Raw genomic sequence first — 18,194 nt, forward strand, 5'->3', positions numbered from 1 at the left:
ATCTTTCTAAGAATACAATGATACTTTGCGGAACATCTCTTTATGCCAGTGATGGACACTGGTAGAGCTTCTCAATTCTCAATCATGAATTTATTATTTGTAAATAGATCTATTTCTGGAACTGCAGCTTTTATGAAATTGAATCTAAGTTAAGATGCAGAAATGAACAAGCTGTGTCTTCCACGTAGGTCATACCAGAGTAGGATCTATATATCCCAATAAAACACATTTGTGACCTAGGGTACCACTAACTATAATGCTTGTGAAGAAATACTAATACAGCTAAATTACATCTTGTTAAAGTCACTCCCACACGTAAGTAAAAAGCAGTAATACCCATTTACCCTCTGAATCACTGCTGTCTTAGCTTTTGCAGAAGGAGCTTCATTACACTGTCATCTCTTTATTGCCCAAATCAAATTCACTTCACTCCAAGGTTTTCAAGAACGAATTATTAACTGTCATTGCTATAATTATGCCTTCCTTAACAAAACCTGTAATGACTAAAAGAGTCTGACATGGAGACTGGCTTGCTTGCTGGCTATATCATGTGAAGGAGTGAGGTTTTTTATTTATTCAGGACTACAACTTCCTGAACATGATAGAACTCCCCCATATCTTGGTGCTAAGGATACAAGACTAATCTGCAAGTGTCTGTACCAAAGAAACAACTGAAGAATTTAAATTTACTTTTCTGTAAAATCTACTATAGATTTATTAATCTACTTAAAACTCATCTTCTTATGCAGACTCTTTCATTTGTTAGTTCAATCCAATTTCTTTACATACTGCTCTAAAAAGATATAGAAAGAGCTAGCCATATGACTGCCTGCTGTGGCTTCACATTCAAGTACAGTAAAAGATTAATGACACAAAACATATTCCTGAAAGTCACCCTGATGGTTTTATATGACAGATTATGTTTGCTTTCAAGTGTTTAAGAGCTGAATGCCTGTTGGGTTTATAGTCTAAAGGCCAGTGTCCTCAGCAAACCCATTCATCTGAGTTTTCAGGTTTTTTAGGGCAGTTCTTGTTAAGTCTGTACTGTCAAGGCTGCCATGTATAAACCATTAAATGAATGTTGCATGCATTAATTTTTTTTTTGTTTGTGCACAAACATGAATTCATCACAACTTTGCCTTTAGAGTGAAATGGAGTTGAGCTAAATACCACACTGTAGGGAAGAGCAGATCTGGCATTTATCTTACTGGGAAGGAATAGATAATCAGTGCTTACAGAGGCACTGGTCAAAGCTCCTTTGGCTGCCCAGACCACCTTCCATGTAAATCCACACATAGTAACCACATTTCATGTCAGTCACAGGTTTCTGTCCCATTCTGTTTATACACTCACTATGTCCAAGTCAATTTTTCAATTTGGTCCCACTTTATAAACTGCTGTCCCTCATAACTTAAGCATAGCTTAACACACTGCCAGTGAATTAGCACATGATCAAAATTAAGAAGCAATTTTGGAAGCAATTTTTCACTTACATCTATTATTAATTCTCTGCTTAGGACTTGAAACGTACTTCATTTAAGATGCAGGTTGATTCTGATTCAAACAGTTACCAATCTTAAGAAAAGCCTCACCAAGCCTAATTTGCTACATTTCCATTCACTAAAATTCTCTCAATATTCTAGACCCCAGTCATTTGCAACACCACTACAATTCTAGATATGTTTAGAGTAAACATTTATGTCACACTGGGGACATCTAGGCTGGGGCAGATATCACACATGGCACATTGTGAACTGCAGACAGAAATAAAGATTATTTTTTAAAGTGACAAAAGCCTTAAGATGACTGTGAAATGTAGTAAAATAGGTTTGTCTCAGTGAGGAAAGACAGAATTACACTGTATGGACATATGAAATCAGATACACAGATTTCGACTCATTCTACAAAGCAGCTCTTCACTGGAAAAGTGGCAAACATGAATGCATTTGTATAAAAATTGATTAATTAAAAATTCAGAGCATTTTTGAATAACTAATTATGCTAGTCAGATAAATCATAATTGTACCTTGTACTGTATGGAGAGCAAACTACATAAATGTACATGAGGCATCTGTCAAAAAACAGCTCAAAGGTGGTTCTTCTGTATTATCTGAAACTAATTCTAAGCTTTCATAGAACTTTCTGCAAAATGATGGGATTAAAAAATACACTTTTATTTTAATTGTATCAAAACCAAATGCTTATGTTTTGAACTTGCTTCTATCCTTGAAGAATTCCCTGCCCATACACTTTCCTGAGGCTTTTTTTTTCAAGTATTGTTTACTCCTCTTACTCCAGGAAGAAAAGAAATCCTGTCTCAAATTCTGACCAATTCTGTTCAAAGCATACTGCAGCACTGCCAGATTTGCACTTTCCCTTCTTTCTGCTTACAAAGTCCCTCTTGTTGTAATCCCTGACTGTCTAGTAAACATTTATTTCACTGACATGAAGCAGGAAAATACTTTTCCCTCATTTCCTACAAACACTGAATTAAAACAAGGACAGATGAAGCAACTTCACTAGGGCCACACAGGACGTTGGAGAGAGAGAGAAAGAGATGTTCTGAATTGCTTGTATCTCAGCAAGTCTTTTAAATTGCAAATCTTAACCAAAGTTTAAACACAGGAAAAAAGCAAGAATGTCTGTAAAAGATCATTCAACAGACTAATTGCTCAATTAATTTGGAAAAAGCAGAACCTAATGTCTTTAACTTGACATGAACTCTTACCTAGAACATCTTTTTCATGTTCAGGGACGAGAACTTTCCATTTGGATTCCTCTGGATCACTGAAGTCAATGTTGATTAACCGATAATTTGGAGAATGGCGGTTTGTCTTGAAAGTGAACACTGTTCCTTCATTGGTGACATACTCGTACTCAGCCTCGAAGTTATCTATCAACTTCACCCATTGAAGAATTCCTGCAAGATCAAACGCAGAATGGTCAATCCCTCAAACAAAACCTTTCAACACCTGAGGGCAAGGCCCTCCTGACAATTGCTGTAGGCTCCTTCTTGAACAGGGCTGGTGACCAGAAGCAGTACAGTTATGGAAAGGCCAGAATGTGTACCAGGTATTAAGAACTTTCAAAGACTGCTCCAGATCAATAGGCCAGTTCGGAGACATGTTAAGATGACTGGTTTGGAGGAATTTCTAGCAAAATCCTGACAGAATTATGGCTCATGTTTCACCATCTTTCCTAAGGGGCTTCTGGAGAGCTCAGATGTTTGCCACAGCAATGCCCCTACCACAGTGGCTGCTGTGAAGTCAACGCCACTGAGCACATCAGGTTCTTGTCAAGTGAGCTCACAAGTGCCCCCTTCTACAGACTTAGAATGAAGGGATGCAGCTGAGTTGCAAGACTGCACTAAGCTTTCAAGTGGAATTTTATTTTTAACAGCTTTTCTAAAATTACTATTTAATTATAAAGAAATGTTTGGGGATTTTAGCTCCTGCAAAAATTTTTCTTTGAATGGAAAGTTTCCATTCTCCTTGAAAGCCCAGAACTTCCTGCAGAATAGAAATGATGTTTGGGGATTTTAGCTCCTGCAAAAATTTTTCTTTGAATGGAAAGTTTTTCATTCTCCTTAAAAGCCCAGAACTTCCCGCAGAATAGAAATTATGCTATTGGAATGAGTACAAGAAACTTCAACATGAGGAATTTCTCTTTCAACTCAAAAACAACATTCCTGAAATGCTGTTTTGCAGAAATTTGTCACCATCAAAGGACAACTACAGTTAGCAAAAACATCTGGGTTTCTGAAGAAAGAAAACTGCATTTTGCCTATAAATCTCCTACAATATCACACTCAGTAAAATAAGCAGACTTCTCTCAAAAATAAATTGCCTCAGCTTCAGACAGTGGTACAGAGTGGGTAGTATTGACTCAACCTGAAGATGGGATTTTAAGACTCCACTGCTTTTTATTCACATTTTCCTGTTTTGCAATAGGTTGAGAGGCTAGTAGAAAGAAAAAGAAGCAAGGCTAGATAAGATATGTGATACACTTGTTATATGTACAACCCAACCTATCATCCAAACTTACTATTGCAAGCATCATACATTAGGTATGCTGAAAAATCAGAATCCTTATGTGAAACTAAAGCTCTTATTTCTTAAAATAACATTTAGTGCACTGTCTGTCCCTTTTCTAAAGCTACAGGTTGGGTCTTTGCTTTTAAGTATAAACAAATAAACTGTTCATAAATCTGTTTGTGAAACTCCATAATGTAATGTTTGTATCAATAAAAAAAGCATTTCAGCTTATTTTATAATATTAAAAACTGAGCAAGTAGATCATAGCCAAGCTGTAATTACTGTAAATTTAAAAAAAGAAAAGAATAATTGAGGAAGCAGTGAGATGACTAAGGTCATTTTAAACCCATTAGATGTAATAACAGAGTATAGTCAGGACGGGTACATTCATAAAGTTTGTATCTCTTAATTGCCATTTTGGTTTAAAGAAAACTTCCCTGTCTCTTCATGCAAAGTGATTAAATTCCACTTTGTGTACTGCTTTAGTATGAATTTTCCACACAGTCCAATCAATTTAGTATCCTGAGTGAATACACTTTGATTTTTCCTAAGATCCAAAGTTTTGCCCTTCTCAAGAGATTTCATGTTGAAGAAAAATCCTGCTAAGTCACTCCAGTTGCTGTGAGTTCCACAAAGAAAACCTGCTTTGATGCCCAGTAAAATAAAAGCAAATCCATCCTACAGTGAACCCTAATAAACAACATGAAAACATTTCAGGATCCCAAGTCACACGGCATTTTAGTAAATAAAAACTTTAACTGCAGAGTAACACCATAACAATACTGGTATCTGACAGAATGAAACCATCATACTGAAGTACAAGACTTCAGAAAAAGAAGTTGCCAGACTGTTGAAAAAACACACTTTTTTAATGGTAAATGTGCACAATAGTTGTAGTCTCTATGAGTACATTGGAACTTGGATTCCATGACAAAAAAGGACAATAATGTGACACTAGGGAATTACATTGCTTCCTTGCAACTCATTCATCCATTCCCAAATGAGCAGCTAGTAAATAAGTGAGAGGGTTGATGTTCTGCAAGGGTATACTCTGTCGTTATTATACAAAAGCAAGAGCATCCATCTTATTAAAGTGGCTTTTATGTAGTCCTTAGAAGACAAATATCACAGTTGAATTACCTCTAAACCACTATCTTACTGAAGTGGTTAAATACACCAACATCTAATCCAGGATCAGAGGCAGTAACGAGGCAACTACAGGCAGCCCTTACATCAGACACATCGTTGCTGCACAGGGTATGTGCTGCAGTTCTCCAGCGAGAGGAACAAGTCCTTTGCAATGGCACAGGTATCAGCCATAAGAGGATGCTTCTTTATGCTTGGTTGCAGGTGACCTAGTTGTGGCTGTGACTGAAAGGGGTATTCTAGCATTGCTTCAGATACTCCTGCTTAGCCTTCTCCTTTGGGCTAGAAATAGCAACCTGATGGCAAAACACAGGCAGTTCACTGGGCACTAATATGGCTGAAAAGTGATGGGGACAGGCACCCTTGCTCCCCAGGTCATGCCAGTGGCAGCACAAGGAAGGGACAGGCCTGTAGAGTTCACTAGCATGGCACTGCCCCCATGTCAAGCACTCTGGCCTTGCCCCTCAGTAACAAAAGAACCGTATGTCTGTAAGTTACAACTTCAAAAAGTACTAGACAAACAAGATGAAGGATAGACATTGAGTCCATTCTTCATAAAAAGGAGAAAAAAGAGTTGAAGAACTGGATCTTGATAAGGCATTTACAGGTTTAACCAGCAGCCCTCTGGGAACATGTGTATTTGAAAAGAATCACTGAGAAGTAACATTTGGATAGTCTAAGGCTACTCTTAACACCTGAAACGCTGAAGACTTCAGTTTAATCCACATAAGCACACAACTGAGACAGATTTATTACATACAGGAAAAACATGCCAGTTCCCTGTATACTGCTGCTATATGCCAATTCTTTCCCCTGCCAGTTCTTCTATTGAAATACATTGCTGAGAAGATACAGATGGTTTTGCCTATATATTTTATACCAATCAATTATTCATCATCAAATAACTGCATTACAATAGGAACTGCAGGTAGAATTCAGTGGACAATAAAGCCATGCCACACAACAGAAAATCATAATCCTACAGAGCTAGGCTTCTGCAAAAGACAAAAGCAACATTCAGCATACAGATGGAATTTTTAAACAAAGTTTTTGGATCCATAGAAGATCAGAAGAGAAATTGTTTCAGTAAGCATCACAGAATATGCCCTCAATCTTGTACTGGCCTCTGAACATAGTAAAATATTCCATGGCCTACTGAGAGCTCTGGGTGATGAAGCAGATCTGTGAATGACAACTACAGGAGAAAGAAAAGTTAATTTGAACAAATTGGTAAGAGCATGAATTATCACAAGGTCTTGTTACCAACCCTCTTCATACAGAAAGGATAGAGTGGCTGAGAGTCACTGTTAATCACTTCACAAAATGTTCTTGATACTTCCGTATTTCATGTTTCATGGAAAGGCCAAACAATCAATTAATGGCAAATAACCTCTTGTCTGTGTACTGGAGAGACAGGGTTCAATGGTAGGGTTATCAGACACTGGTAAAAAGAAGTTTTCAAAAGGCAAACACTTGCATTTGGCTTTTTTCATGTGTTCTAACAGCCAAAATTATCAGGTGAAGATATAAATGCTCATCTCCATAAATTCCATTCTGTGTTGTCATTTTTTGCAAGACAGCTTTTCTACACATGGGGCAGTGCTGAGAAAGCTCAGGAAATGAACCAGGAGACTTGGCTCATAACAACAGGACAGGCTTTCTAACCCAAAGAATGATGCCACATTTTATTACGGTACACATATTAAGTAAATAAACTTCTACTTATGGAAATATCATGAATTTTTAACTCCTAGATTTTCATAGATTCCAGAATGATTTGGGTTGGAAGGGAGCTTAAAAGCCATCTAGTTCCAACCACCCTGCCATGGGGATAGGGTCACCTTCCACTAGACCAGGTGCTCAAAGCCCTGTCCAGCCTAGATTTGAATACCTCCAGGGATGGGATATCCACAACCTCACTGGACAATCTCTTAGTGTTTCACAGTACTAATCCACAGTAGGTTTTACATTCAATAGAAGACAGAATCTCATGGTACACAGCATACATCAGATTGGAAGCAACTATTTCAGGGCCCCTGTGGCATGTTCATAACCTGTTCTAGGAAATGAATGGCAGAGTCCTTCACTCAGACATCTACTTCCACATCAGAATCTAATTTCTCGAATCATGCAATACTCAGCTTGCTCCCAAGCCCCTGCTCTGAGCGAGTCAGCTAGGGAAAAGAACTCAGGGTTTTTTCCCCTCTTTTTTCTTCAAAGACACAAATATTTAATTGTCTCGCTCTGATCTCCAAAGGCAAGAGATATTTTCAAACAATTTAGACTTTTTTTAAAAGCAAGATCTCTCTATGCCTTGGGACCTGACTTCACTTACAAACATCTGAGGGAGGAAATACTGTCAAGGAGATATTAAGATGTTCTTAAAAGGAATGAAACTTTTGTATTTGTATTGAGAGGGTACAACTCATCTTGCAGATGATGGATGACAGCTACTCAACGATGATGGAAAGTTAATGTATTTGCCATCTAAAATATAAATAAATGGAAGGAAGCAATCTTCATTCCTTTGGGTTAAAAAGTTCAGACATGTCAAGATATATTCAAAGATTAATCCAGAAGAAAGAAATCAAGCACTTTTATGAACAGACATTTCTCAATCGGTTTCAAGGCTCCAATTTTACTTCCACTGGGATAATCACTCAAGACAGGAGAAGAGAATATATATGATTCATTTTGAGAGAGTTATAGCTCATGCCCTCAGACAGCAGAACACAGCAACTGAAAAGCAGGCATCAAAGCTAATCTCTCTCCCTCACACTACACTTTCTCTAATACAAACAGGTGAAAGCACAAATACCTCATCTAAAAAATAATTTCGTTATGAATACTATTTACCCTGGTGGTGTTCAAAGCCAGCTTGAATAAGGCTTTGAGTAACCTGGTCTAAAGGGAGGTACCCCTGCCCTGGCAGGTAGGGTTGGGACTGGATGATCTTTAAGATCCATTCCAACCCCTCAACATTCTATGATTCTGTGATTTATAAATGTAATGTCCAGTCACAGAGAAGCAGTATGAAGATGTCCTTGCTATTTAATTAATAAACAAGCTATTTAATTTCATAGAATAGTTTGCATTTGAAAGAATCTGTAAAAGTCAGCTATGCCAATCCCCTTGCAATGAGATGAGACATCTTCAACGAGATCCAGCTGCTCAAAGCCCCATCCCACCTGAATTTAAATGCTTTCAGGAATGGGGCATCCATCACCTCTTTATGATGTGGCAACCTGTTCAAATGCTTTAACACATTTCTTGTGAAAATCTTCCTTCTGTCTAACCTAAACCTACCCCTTTTTAAATTAAAAACCATTACTGTTTTTGGTATGGGAACAAGCCCTGCTAAAAAGTTTGTCCCCACCCTTCTTACAGACTCCCTTGAAGTTGTGAGGGCAGCAGCAAGGTCTTCCTGAAGCCTTCTCTTCCCCAGGAGGAACAACCACAGCTCTTTCAGCCTTTCCTCATAGGAGAGGTGCTCCAGTCTTCTGATCTTCATCATGGTCCTCCTCTGGGCCCATTCCAACAGGTCAATGTCCTCTCTGTGCTGGGATGCCCAGAGCTGGATGCAGTGTTCCAGATGGGGTCTCATGAGACCATGGCAGAGGCACAGAATCCCCTCCCTCATCCTGCTGCCCATGCTGCTTTGGACGCAGCCTAGGGTACAATTGGCTATCTGGGCTGTGAGTGCACACTGCTGGGTCATGTCCAGCGTCTCATCCACCAATACCAAGTCCTTCTCAGACCCAGCAGGGCTGCTCTCAATCCCTTCATCCTGCAGCTTGCATTGATAAAGGGGGTTACCCCAATACAGGTGCAGCACCTTGTACTTGACCCTATGGAACTTCATGAGGTTCCCATGGGTCCATTGCTTGAGCTTGTCCAGGTCCATCCATATGATAACCTGTCCTTCAGGAGTGAGGCACCACTCAGCTTGGTGATGCCTGCAGGCTTGCTGAAGGTGCACTCCATCCCACTGCCTATACAGCACTGCTCCCAGTACGGGACCCTGAGTACCTATGGTCCCATTAGACCACAGACACTCATCACCCCTGTCCATTGGGACACTGAGCTGTTGACCCCTACCCTCTGGATGTGATCATCCACCAATACCTCATTCACCCAAAAATCTGCCCATCAAATTCCTATCTCTCCAGCTTAGAGAGACGGATATTGTAGGGGAACATGCCAAAGGTTTACAGAAATTCAAATAGATGACACCCTGTAGTGCTTTTTTTGTCACTAATTTTATTTATTTTTATTGCTAATCATTTCCCTCCAAAATAAATACATATGAAGTATGTATTTATGCATATATTTATGTATAATAAAAAAAAACAAACCGTGAAAGCAAAACATTGAAATTGACATTTAAGGGATATGAAACATTTTTTTCTCACCATTTGTTAGGATACAACAGCCGTGTTTTGATATTAATTTTTGAAACATTTTTTTTAAGTTATTTCAATCACAGAAAAGTTTTTCAAAACATGGAAGAGCATTCTCCCTCTCACCACATTCCACTTTATCGCTGATGTCTACTGTCGCCTCACTGTCTCTTGTTCATTTTCATTACAAAGGTTTTGACCCACTATTTCAGGCTACACAGCACATACTGACTCATCCCTTTGATGTTACTGTATATAGCACTGTTCATTGCTTATTTATTTATTAAGAGAGCCTGATAAATTGCAAGACTAAACTAAAACATAAAAGGCCAAACAATTCGATATTCAACACTGATGGGGACAAACATTACCTTTTTCCACCTGCCCTCAAGTCACATACATGCTTTTTTTGGTGTGGGGAAAAAAAGAACAACATTCTAAACAAAGAAAGAAAATTTTAAAAATTCTGACTGATAGCCTTGCTCTTAAAGTCTTTCTTTCAACCTTTCCCTGCCAGTCTAATACAAAGCAATTCCAGCTGACAATGACTAAGCAATTCCAGCTGAAAATGAATAAGCTGTGAACTTCTGTGTTTGCTCCATTTTTATCACATCTTTTCAAGCCAGTGATTCTCAAGTATTTTTCACTAGCTCCTATTCCCCTACGTGTGTCCTCCTACCACCCTACACTGTTCCCACCAGACACAAACCAACCTCCAAGCAACCCAGTACCCAAGCAAAAGAGCCCCCATCACTGTTCTCTCTCCAGAAAGCCCCTGTACCTCCTACTTAAAACAAATCTGTGTTTAGCTTCCTTTCCAATCCAACAACTCAGGTTGGTTATTAGCCAACCCTCTAGCTTTTTGCATACCAGAAATCACTGCAATTTTTCATTAAGACTATGTTTCTACACACCCAAAGGTTATAAGAAGAGCCACCTCTTCTGCTCCCCATGCTGGTTTATATCCCTTCTATTTTCTCCTCTGCTCTCATGCTTCAGGTCCCCCAGGAAGAGCAAAGTGGGGCTCTGCCCAGAGCTCTGAGTGTTCTATAGTGTTCACAAGAGGATCCTGATTTTTTCATTAGGCTTCCCAGCTGCTACCACAATACAAAATAAACAAAAAGGTCAATACTAAGGATGACTTCAACAAGACCAATAGGCCATGTCATGCTGGTCTATGTTCATAGCCAAGGGTGATTAAACAGCTTTCATTAATTTCTTGTTGCACACCAACAGATTGGTGCTAAATTCCTTCTTCACAGCACCAAATCACATATTCAAAAAATAAACAGTCAAGGCTGACAATCTAATAAAAAAGAAACAATCTCATTTCTCAAGAAAAGGGAAAAACAAAATTGTAACCAGGCACAGAAGCATGAAGAGACATGCTACATAAAAACCCCACTGTTTGGGTTTTTTTTTTTTAGTTGGTTGGGGTTTTTGCTTTTTGGTTTGCCTTTTTTTCTTTTTTTTTTTTTTTGCTTTTTTTTTTTTTTTTTTTTTTTTTTTTTTTTTTTTTTGGTAAGGTGTACAGCAATGTTTGCTAATAAATAATTGCTTGATTTTACTGTGTATCCAGCTGTTTGGCTACTATGAGGCATTTTCAGGTGTACCAAGAACAGTTAAGTGAAGTGATTAATGAAAGAAGTTTTCTTGTTTGCCTGGTTCAACAAACAAGCAAACCTGAGTGCTGTCTGTCTTGTGGAAGCCAAGTTTGATAAAATAGCTACCAAAAATTGTGCCTTACAGTGCTTAGTTACTGGGTAAATATGTGGGGTTTTTTAATAACTACTCAGCATTAGATCACTTTTAAATGTTTGTTACGGAGCCAAGAGTTGAAAAGCCTACGAGCAGCTTAGCAAGATAAGTAGGGAAACCTGGAGGGAGTACTGAATGAGGGAATAACATTCTGGTCATGAACCCACAGTGCTGTCCTTCCTGACCCAACCAGCACTGCACTCCTGCTACTGATTCATAAGGCAAAATTAAACCTTACCAGTTGGCTGACAGAGTGGTCAAATCTGGACAAGAATCCCGTAATTTTGTCCCTGATCTTTCTGAACTTCACCCCACGAGGAACTAAAGAGGAAGAATGAAACACAAAGGGAAGAGGTCCCATATCCACAGTTAATTGAAACAAGAGTACAGCAAGGGAGTTACCCAAAAGCTTAAAGAGCAGCCAGCCGTCTTCTCCCAGGGGGTCTTCTCACAGCATTGTCTTGCCACAATGCTGTGAATTATGACCTCAGGTCTTGAGAAATTGAGTATTTGTAAAATACTGATATGAGACAAAAATCTTTTTAAAGGTGTGTTTGGTTAGGTTAGTTGTAAACATAAAATTCCAATTGGTAAACCTGGTCATTTCTAACACAAAGAGTTTTGTCACAAAAACTATGTTACGAACTGGGTTAATCTGGTGGGACTCAAAAAACACCCATGGTAGTAGGGGAGGAAAGGAAACAACAACTCCCCAAATCTCTTATTTTTTCAGACTAATTTAAGATCCCCATTAAAATGAAGCTATTACATATTTGTCATAGGTTACTTAGCACAGTGATTTTCTATTCTAAAAAGGAGCATTCTTGGCACAAGTAGCTCACAATGGCCTGCTTAAAAACCTAGCAAACAACCTGAACATTTGAAGAGGAAAATGACTCAGTCTGTATACAGTAGAAACCCTGTGAAGTGGGGGAAGGAAAGCATGAAGAACATTTTAGCTAATCTGGGAAGCAGAAAAGATGCTCAGATGCTCCCTGTACCATTCATGGAAAGAAACAGAAACACTGCTGTGTAGATTATCTTCTGAGGAAAACAGTCTGACAAGGAATATCACAGGAGACTGCACAGCCAATTCGATTAATCTACAGCTGTTGACAAAAATATCATGACATAGTAAAGGGAGAAGATTATCGACACACCTAAATTTTCAGATGCAGAAATAGACAAGTTAAATCCTTTTAAGTCTCCTGAACATTTAGAAATAGTCTACTCTCATTTGTTAGATGTGATCTCCATTCAGAGACTAAGAAAATTTCCCACTCAACACAGGACAAGTTAACATCCACTGACTCACAGCCTGAGAAATACATGAACAATCAGTGAATGCACAGGACACAACTTCCTTCAGTACAACAGAACTAATATAATGTTCTCTCTTCCACAGAGTCTTTGATGACATCATTGTGACCTCACTTACTATTTAAAGGCAGTATATGCAAAAAGAAGCAACAACTCATGCTGTGCAGGAAGGTAATGAAATGCATTAACTCAAGATTACTAAAGCAATAATTAAGTGGCAAATATTGGACAAACCATGTTTCATAAAAAGATAGCTTGAGAGAAAGTTAAACCAGAGGTTTCTTCTTCCTCAAAGCAAATTACTTTATATTGTTAGCAAAATCATTCTGTTCCATTTCTTGATGGTTCTTGTGGAACAATCTGGATCTTCGCTTTCGGTGCCTCGGATTGAAAAGGTGCAAATTTACTTTTTTATTTGTATTGTCTAGACAGACAGCAAAAATGGGACAGGCATGTAATTGAGCATAAATATAGAAGAAGCTCACAATTTAAGAAGGCAAAAAAGGGTTTTACAGCTTTGGTTTTTTTCAACTGAATGAGCTTATCTGGTTGGATTAGTATTTTCAAAACAGCCACAAACTGTTGAGTTTAATTTGAAATTTAAAAAGGAAATATTTTCTTGCTATAAAAGCATGCCATATTTAAGTAAGAGTAAAATGGAAGATTACACGTTCCTTTCACCTACTGGGGAAAGAAATATCTGAGCTCCTGTAAGCTTCTTATGGGCTATACTGTGTTGCTTGATGATTCCCACAGTAGCTGACTCATCCCTGAATTCACAGCCATCTTCCAAGTTCTATCAGGCAGATATTTATTACGCATTTTTTATTTCCACACATGAAACATACTGTTTAATTTTGCACTCCTGTTTCTTCTTTCTTTTCTCAAGATGGATACCCCCTTTTCACTCTGCTTCCCCACTCTATCCTGCAAATTTAAGCAAAATAATTTAAAATTTAAGTGTGCTCTTTGAGGGAAAAGGCTTCTTTTTGTCTCTCAGACAGACAAAATGAACTTTATTCTGAGCAAGAAGGTCTCCTAACATACAGGCAGAAATATTTTTTTTTAATTGTGCCACATTTCTAACCTACAGTAAGTTAGAAATAAAGCCCACAAATCAGGTAGCCAACCTTAATTCTAACAAGCCTTAAGTAGAGCGCATTTACTCGTTCTAAACTCTGACCTTACAAAACAAATAAATTCAGAAGTATGAGAAAGTTGTTGACACCAGACTTGAAATATTTAATGAGCATGTAATTTCATATGTCCAGCTGTGCACAGAAGTAGACTAGTTCAGCTAAATCAAACAAGTCCCCAAAAATGAAAATAATGAAAAACTATATCAATAAAGTCTATACATGAAAGAGAAGACTTACATTATTATTTGATCATATGAAATCTGCCACATACCAACCTCTATATATCTAGTGCAATATTGCCAGATTGCATGAAGTTTTCAAAATCTTTTTCTTCAGTCTCAGTGAAATGAGAAAATTATAAAAACAATCACTATTTCTAAATAAGCTGTACATTATACTATCAAAAGGTTCCAAACTATGAATCACTTCACGGAAACACAAGTGGCTTTCACTGAATCCAAGAGCCTCAACGCAGAAACCACAATATTGTTACCCAGTACAAGAAGAGCTAGTAAGAGGTAAGTACCCTATAAAATACCTACACAGGAATAGTTTATTATTGTGATTCCTGCAGCAGGATGCTGCTGCAGAATGACACAGTCAGTACATTGAGCACAGGAGCTTCTACGACCATAGTGCGGCTTTAGTCCATAAATACACACATGTGCATTTATCTTGACCTGCTGCTCAAACAGGACTTAAATTCTGATGTATCTCAAAGAAATCAAACAGTATAAAGGACACTTCTATAACCAGCCTCTGTGGGATTTTCAAGAACAGATCCAAACACTGGAAATTATATAAGGAACATGGATATAAGAGGTCTATTACAGAAGGAAGGATAAAAAAGAAGAGCGGGACAGAACAACCTAAGTACAAAATTACTACAAGATTGCCTGTAATACCAGTTGTGTCCCTTCAGTTCTGAGGTACATTCCATATATTAGGTCCTTTCCCTTGATTACTAGCTCTGTTACTTTTATTCTCTTCATTACAAAACCATAGTCCTGTCTCTTAACGGAAGTTTTTCTTGGTCAATTAATTTCAACAGTCCAGGAAGCAGTTTAGTCAATATCACTTTAATAAGATGTTAAGACCAAAAGTAACTAAGAATTCAATGGTCATTTTCAACTTTCAGTTGCAAAATCAGACTTATTTACACCTCTGTCTTCAGCAAGCATCTCCAGGATGCAAAAGCATTTTGACTGAAATAAGCAGAGCCTCTCCAATATTATTTCACTTCTTCTTTATGGTTACTAAATTGAAGCTTCACTGTAAAATCACCCTGTCCTTAAAACAGCATCTATATCACATGTTATCTGCTAGATCCTAGACTACCTATAATATCATCCATTTTCCTTCATTTTTCAGTTTCCCTCATTCCCCCTTTGCCAGTCAGTACAATTTCTGAAATAACTAATACTTACTCAGACAGTCCTGAAACTAGTTTTTTTATTCTGACAACTTCTTCACAAACATCTGTGTCTTAATCAGTTAATTTTCTCTCTCCTCTCAACTTTATACTTTTTGCAGATTTCCTGCTTAAATTTTTTCAAGTTGCTTTCAGTTTTGAGGTATTTATCTTTTCTTTTTCTCCCTTTAATCTTAGAAGCATGCGAGCTACAAGGCACTTTTTGCAATCAGCACAGGGGTCCAAATCTGTCCAGAGAGATACTTGTATTTCACACGGACTGAATCATCCTGAGGGAGCACAGGAGAGCAGGAGCCTCAGCTAATAATCTGAATAGGTACATTCAGTCCATCATCTTATCACACCTACAGTCTGAAGGTTATTCTCACTTTACCTCCAACACAGAATGTGGCAGCAAGCAGAGTCCTTCATTACAGCACAAGGTAAGAAAATTCATTAATCATCTCATCCACTTTGGATCTCAAAGCAGTCAATGATGTAACAGCTGTTGGATGAACATGTGGCTTGGACTAACTTAACCTTGTTATTACATACCCAGCTCAGCCAATAGCCCATTCAAGGAGATGGGTTTACAAATTTAAAACCAAACAGAATTACTCCACTTGTCCACCATATGGGTTCTTTAAATGATACACCTCCCTATCAGCCAATATTACTTGCCTACAATATTACAATGCATTTCCCCATATAGTTAACAGTCTTCCCTGTTAGACTTTATTTCAACTCTGAGAGCACACTTGTCTAACACAGTATGAACTGATCTATGACTTACAGACAGCACTTCTGGGAAAAATCAGAATAAAAAACAGGTTGTTTAAGGAGCTCTCTAGAAATGTAGCTATGCTTATAACTGTTCCTTCTAATCCACAGATGGGTTCTGAAACTTCATCATCTCAGGTCACCACAACCTCCCAGTGATGACAAAGCCCTGCTGAACACCATAATGATCCAAATAACAGATATACAGGAAGGGTGCATCTTAGAATTCCTTTTAAGTGAGTACAACACACAGGCAGAATCTTGTATGCATCGAAGAGACACAAGCCTCTGAACACTGGAAACAGCAGAACCTAGTGGTGTATGGGTTTGTATAAAGTCATTTCACATTCTAACTAAATTATATTAAGATTCATCATAAACAGGGTGTCATCCAAGAATTCACACAGGAGAGAGCTGCTAGAAATATCAAAGTTGGAAGACAAATCTTCATTGACTTTCATATCTCTGAGAATCCACAGGGGAGAACTTTGACTGAAAGTGGCTCAAGTCTAAGATGATAAAAATTTCTTCCGAAGCAATCTCCACAGTTCAGGAATCCATAAGGGTATCCATTTGAGTGAGTCTTCAAGGTTTAACAAGATTAAATTTATGCCACAAGATTATGGTCTCACGTCTGCCTGGCCAACTGACCTTCCACACATTCTTGTGAGGGTTGGACCACTAGGACTCCTGCTTTTCCATTATCACTGATTGCATTTGGGAGCCAATACTTCCAAAAGCAAAGTGGGATTAAGCATCTCTTATTTCCACAGAAAGCAGACTGCAAATAAGGAACAGGAGACATTCATCGACAGCATCCAAGAGAAAAATCAATGATTTAGCAGCAATTCTAGGTTACCCCATTCTGTACTATTGCTGCACTGCTGTCCACTGGATTAAGCAAGGCAAAAGGATCCTTGCAGGTTAGACAACCCAGTCAGCAGAGTTTTAAACCAGAAAAAACAGGAGAAAGTGATTCCTTGACAAGTAAGGAAGATGTGCATGGGGTAGGCAAGCCAAGGACCTAGGTGGTAAGAATGAAAGAGACACAAAAATCCATGAAACAGCTGTAGTGGAGTCTCTCCAAGAACAGGCATGTGAAGAAGGAAGTGCCTGCAGAACAGCCTCATGGAGAAAGCTCTCAAACCTGTACTGAGGAATCAGCACACTTGGGTGCCTGCCTGAACTGCCTTTACCCTGATGCACACAACATGGAAACAAACAGGAGGAGTTACAAGTCCGTGTGCAGTTTCTGGACTATGACCTCAATGGGATAATGGAGACATGGTGGGATAGCTCACAGTAATGCTGTGCTACCATGGATAGGTAAAGGTTCTTTAGTCAGGATAGGCTGGCAAGGTGAGGAGGTGAGTTGTATTTTATGTGAAAGAACAGCTGGAATTTGTGGAGTTCTGCCTTGGGACAGCTCAGGAGATGGTAAGTAGCTCATAGGTTAAGATTAATAGGCAGACCAGCATGGGTGTTACTGCAGTGGTATATACTACTATGTGCTATAGAGCACATAGTAGTAGTCCATGCTATGGACTTCCTAATTAGGAAGAAGTAGATGATGCCTTCTTCAGACAACTGTAAGAAGACTCATGTTCACAGGTCATACTCCTTACACTGGGAATTCTAGCCAATGTGATGCCTTCTGTGTGAAGGACAATGTAAACTAGGGCTCAAGCAATCCAGAATTCTACAGTGCCTCGATGATAAGTTACCAAGGTGATCATGAAGCCAAATAAAGAAAGGTTCCCTGCCTGACCTGGTATGTACAAATAACGAAGAATTGGCTGTACATGTGGAAGTCGTTGCCAGCCTTGGCTGAAGTTTGGTTGTAGACAAGTCAGTAGTAGTGTCCCCTCCTTAGCCTGAAATATGCTGTTAATAAACAAGAGAACAAGTTTCTTGAGATCCAATATTCAACAAAGAGCTACTGCAGTATTTATTCTGCTTCTGAAGCTTCTGGAGAGAGAAGCTGCAAGAATCAAAAAAGCTAAGTTGTGTTCTACGCAAAACACATATTAAGGAATACCTTTCAATAATCCAATACCCTGGAAATACAAAATTACCAATCAGTAAACCAGCTGACTATGCCAACAATTAACAACAGCCATATAAAGGTATAAAGTGCCATACTTTCAGCTCATACCATTGTGGCTACAAAGCCTAATACACAAAAGCCAAAGGCTACTCCAACTAG

At 38.5% G+C, this 18,194-nt stretch overlaps 1 protein-coding gene across 1 annotated transcript in view; it reads right to left on the bottom strand.

Annotated features, from left to right (window-relative positions):
- LOC121359247 (prolyl endopeptidase) overlaps positions 1–18,194 on the bottom strand; it is an 84,645-nt gene that overhangs the window by 43,785 nt on the left and 22,666 nt on the right. Inside the window, exon 8 of the mRNA XM_041478062.1 lies at positions 2,729–2,920. Coding sequence (XP_041333996.1) covers positions 2,729–2,920 — 192 coding nt within the window. The remainder of the gene's footprint in view (positions 1–2,728; positions 2,921–18,194) is intronic.

This window comes from Pyrgilauda ruficollis, unplaced genomic scaffold (genome assembly GCF_017590135.1).
Source record: "Pyrgilauda ruficollis isolate IOZ18807 unplaced genomic scaffold, ASM1759013v1 scaffold43, whole genome shotgun sequence".
Taxonomy (NCBI): Eukaryota; Metazoa; Chordata; class Aves; order Passeriformes; family Passeridae; genus Pyrgilauda; species Pyrgilauda ruficollis.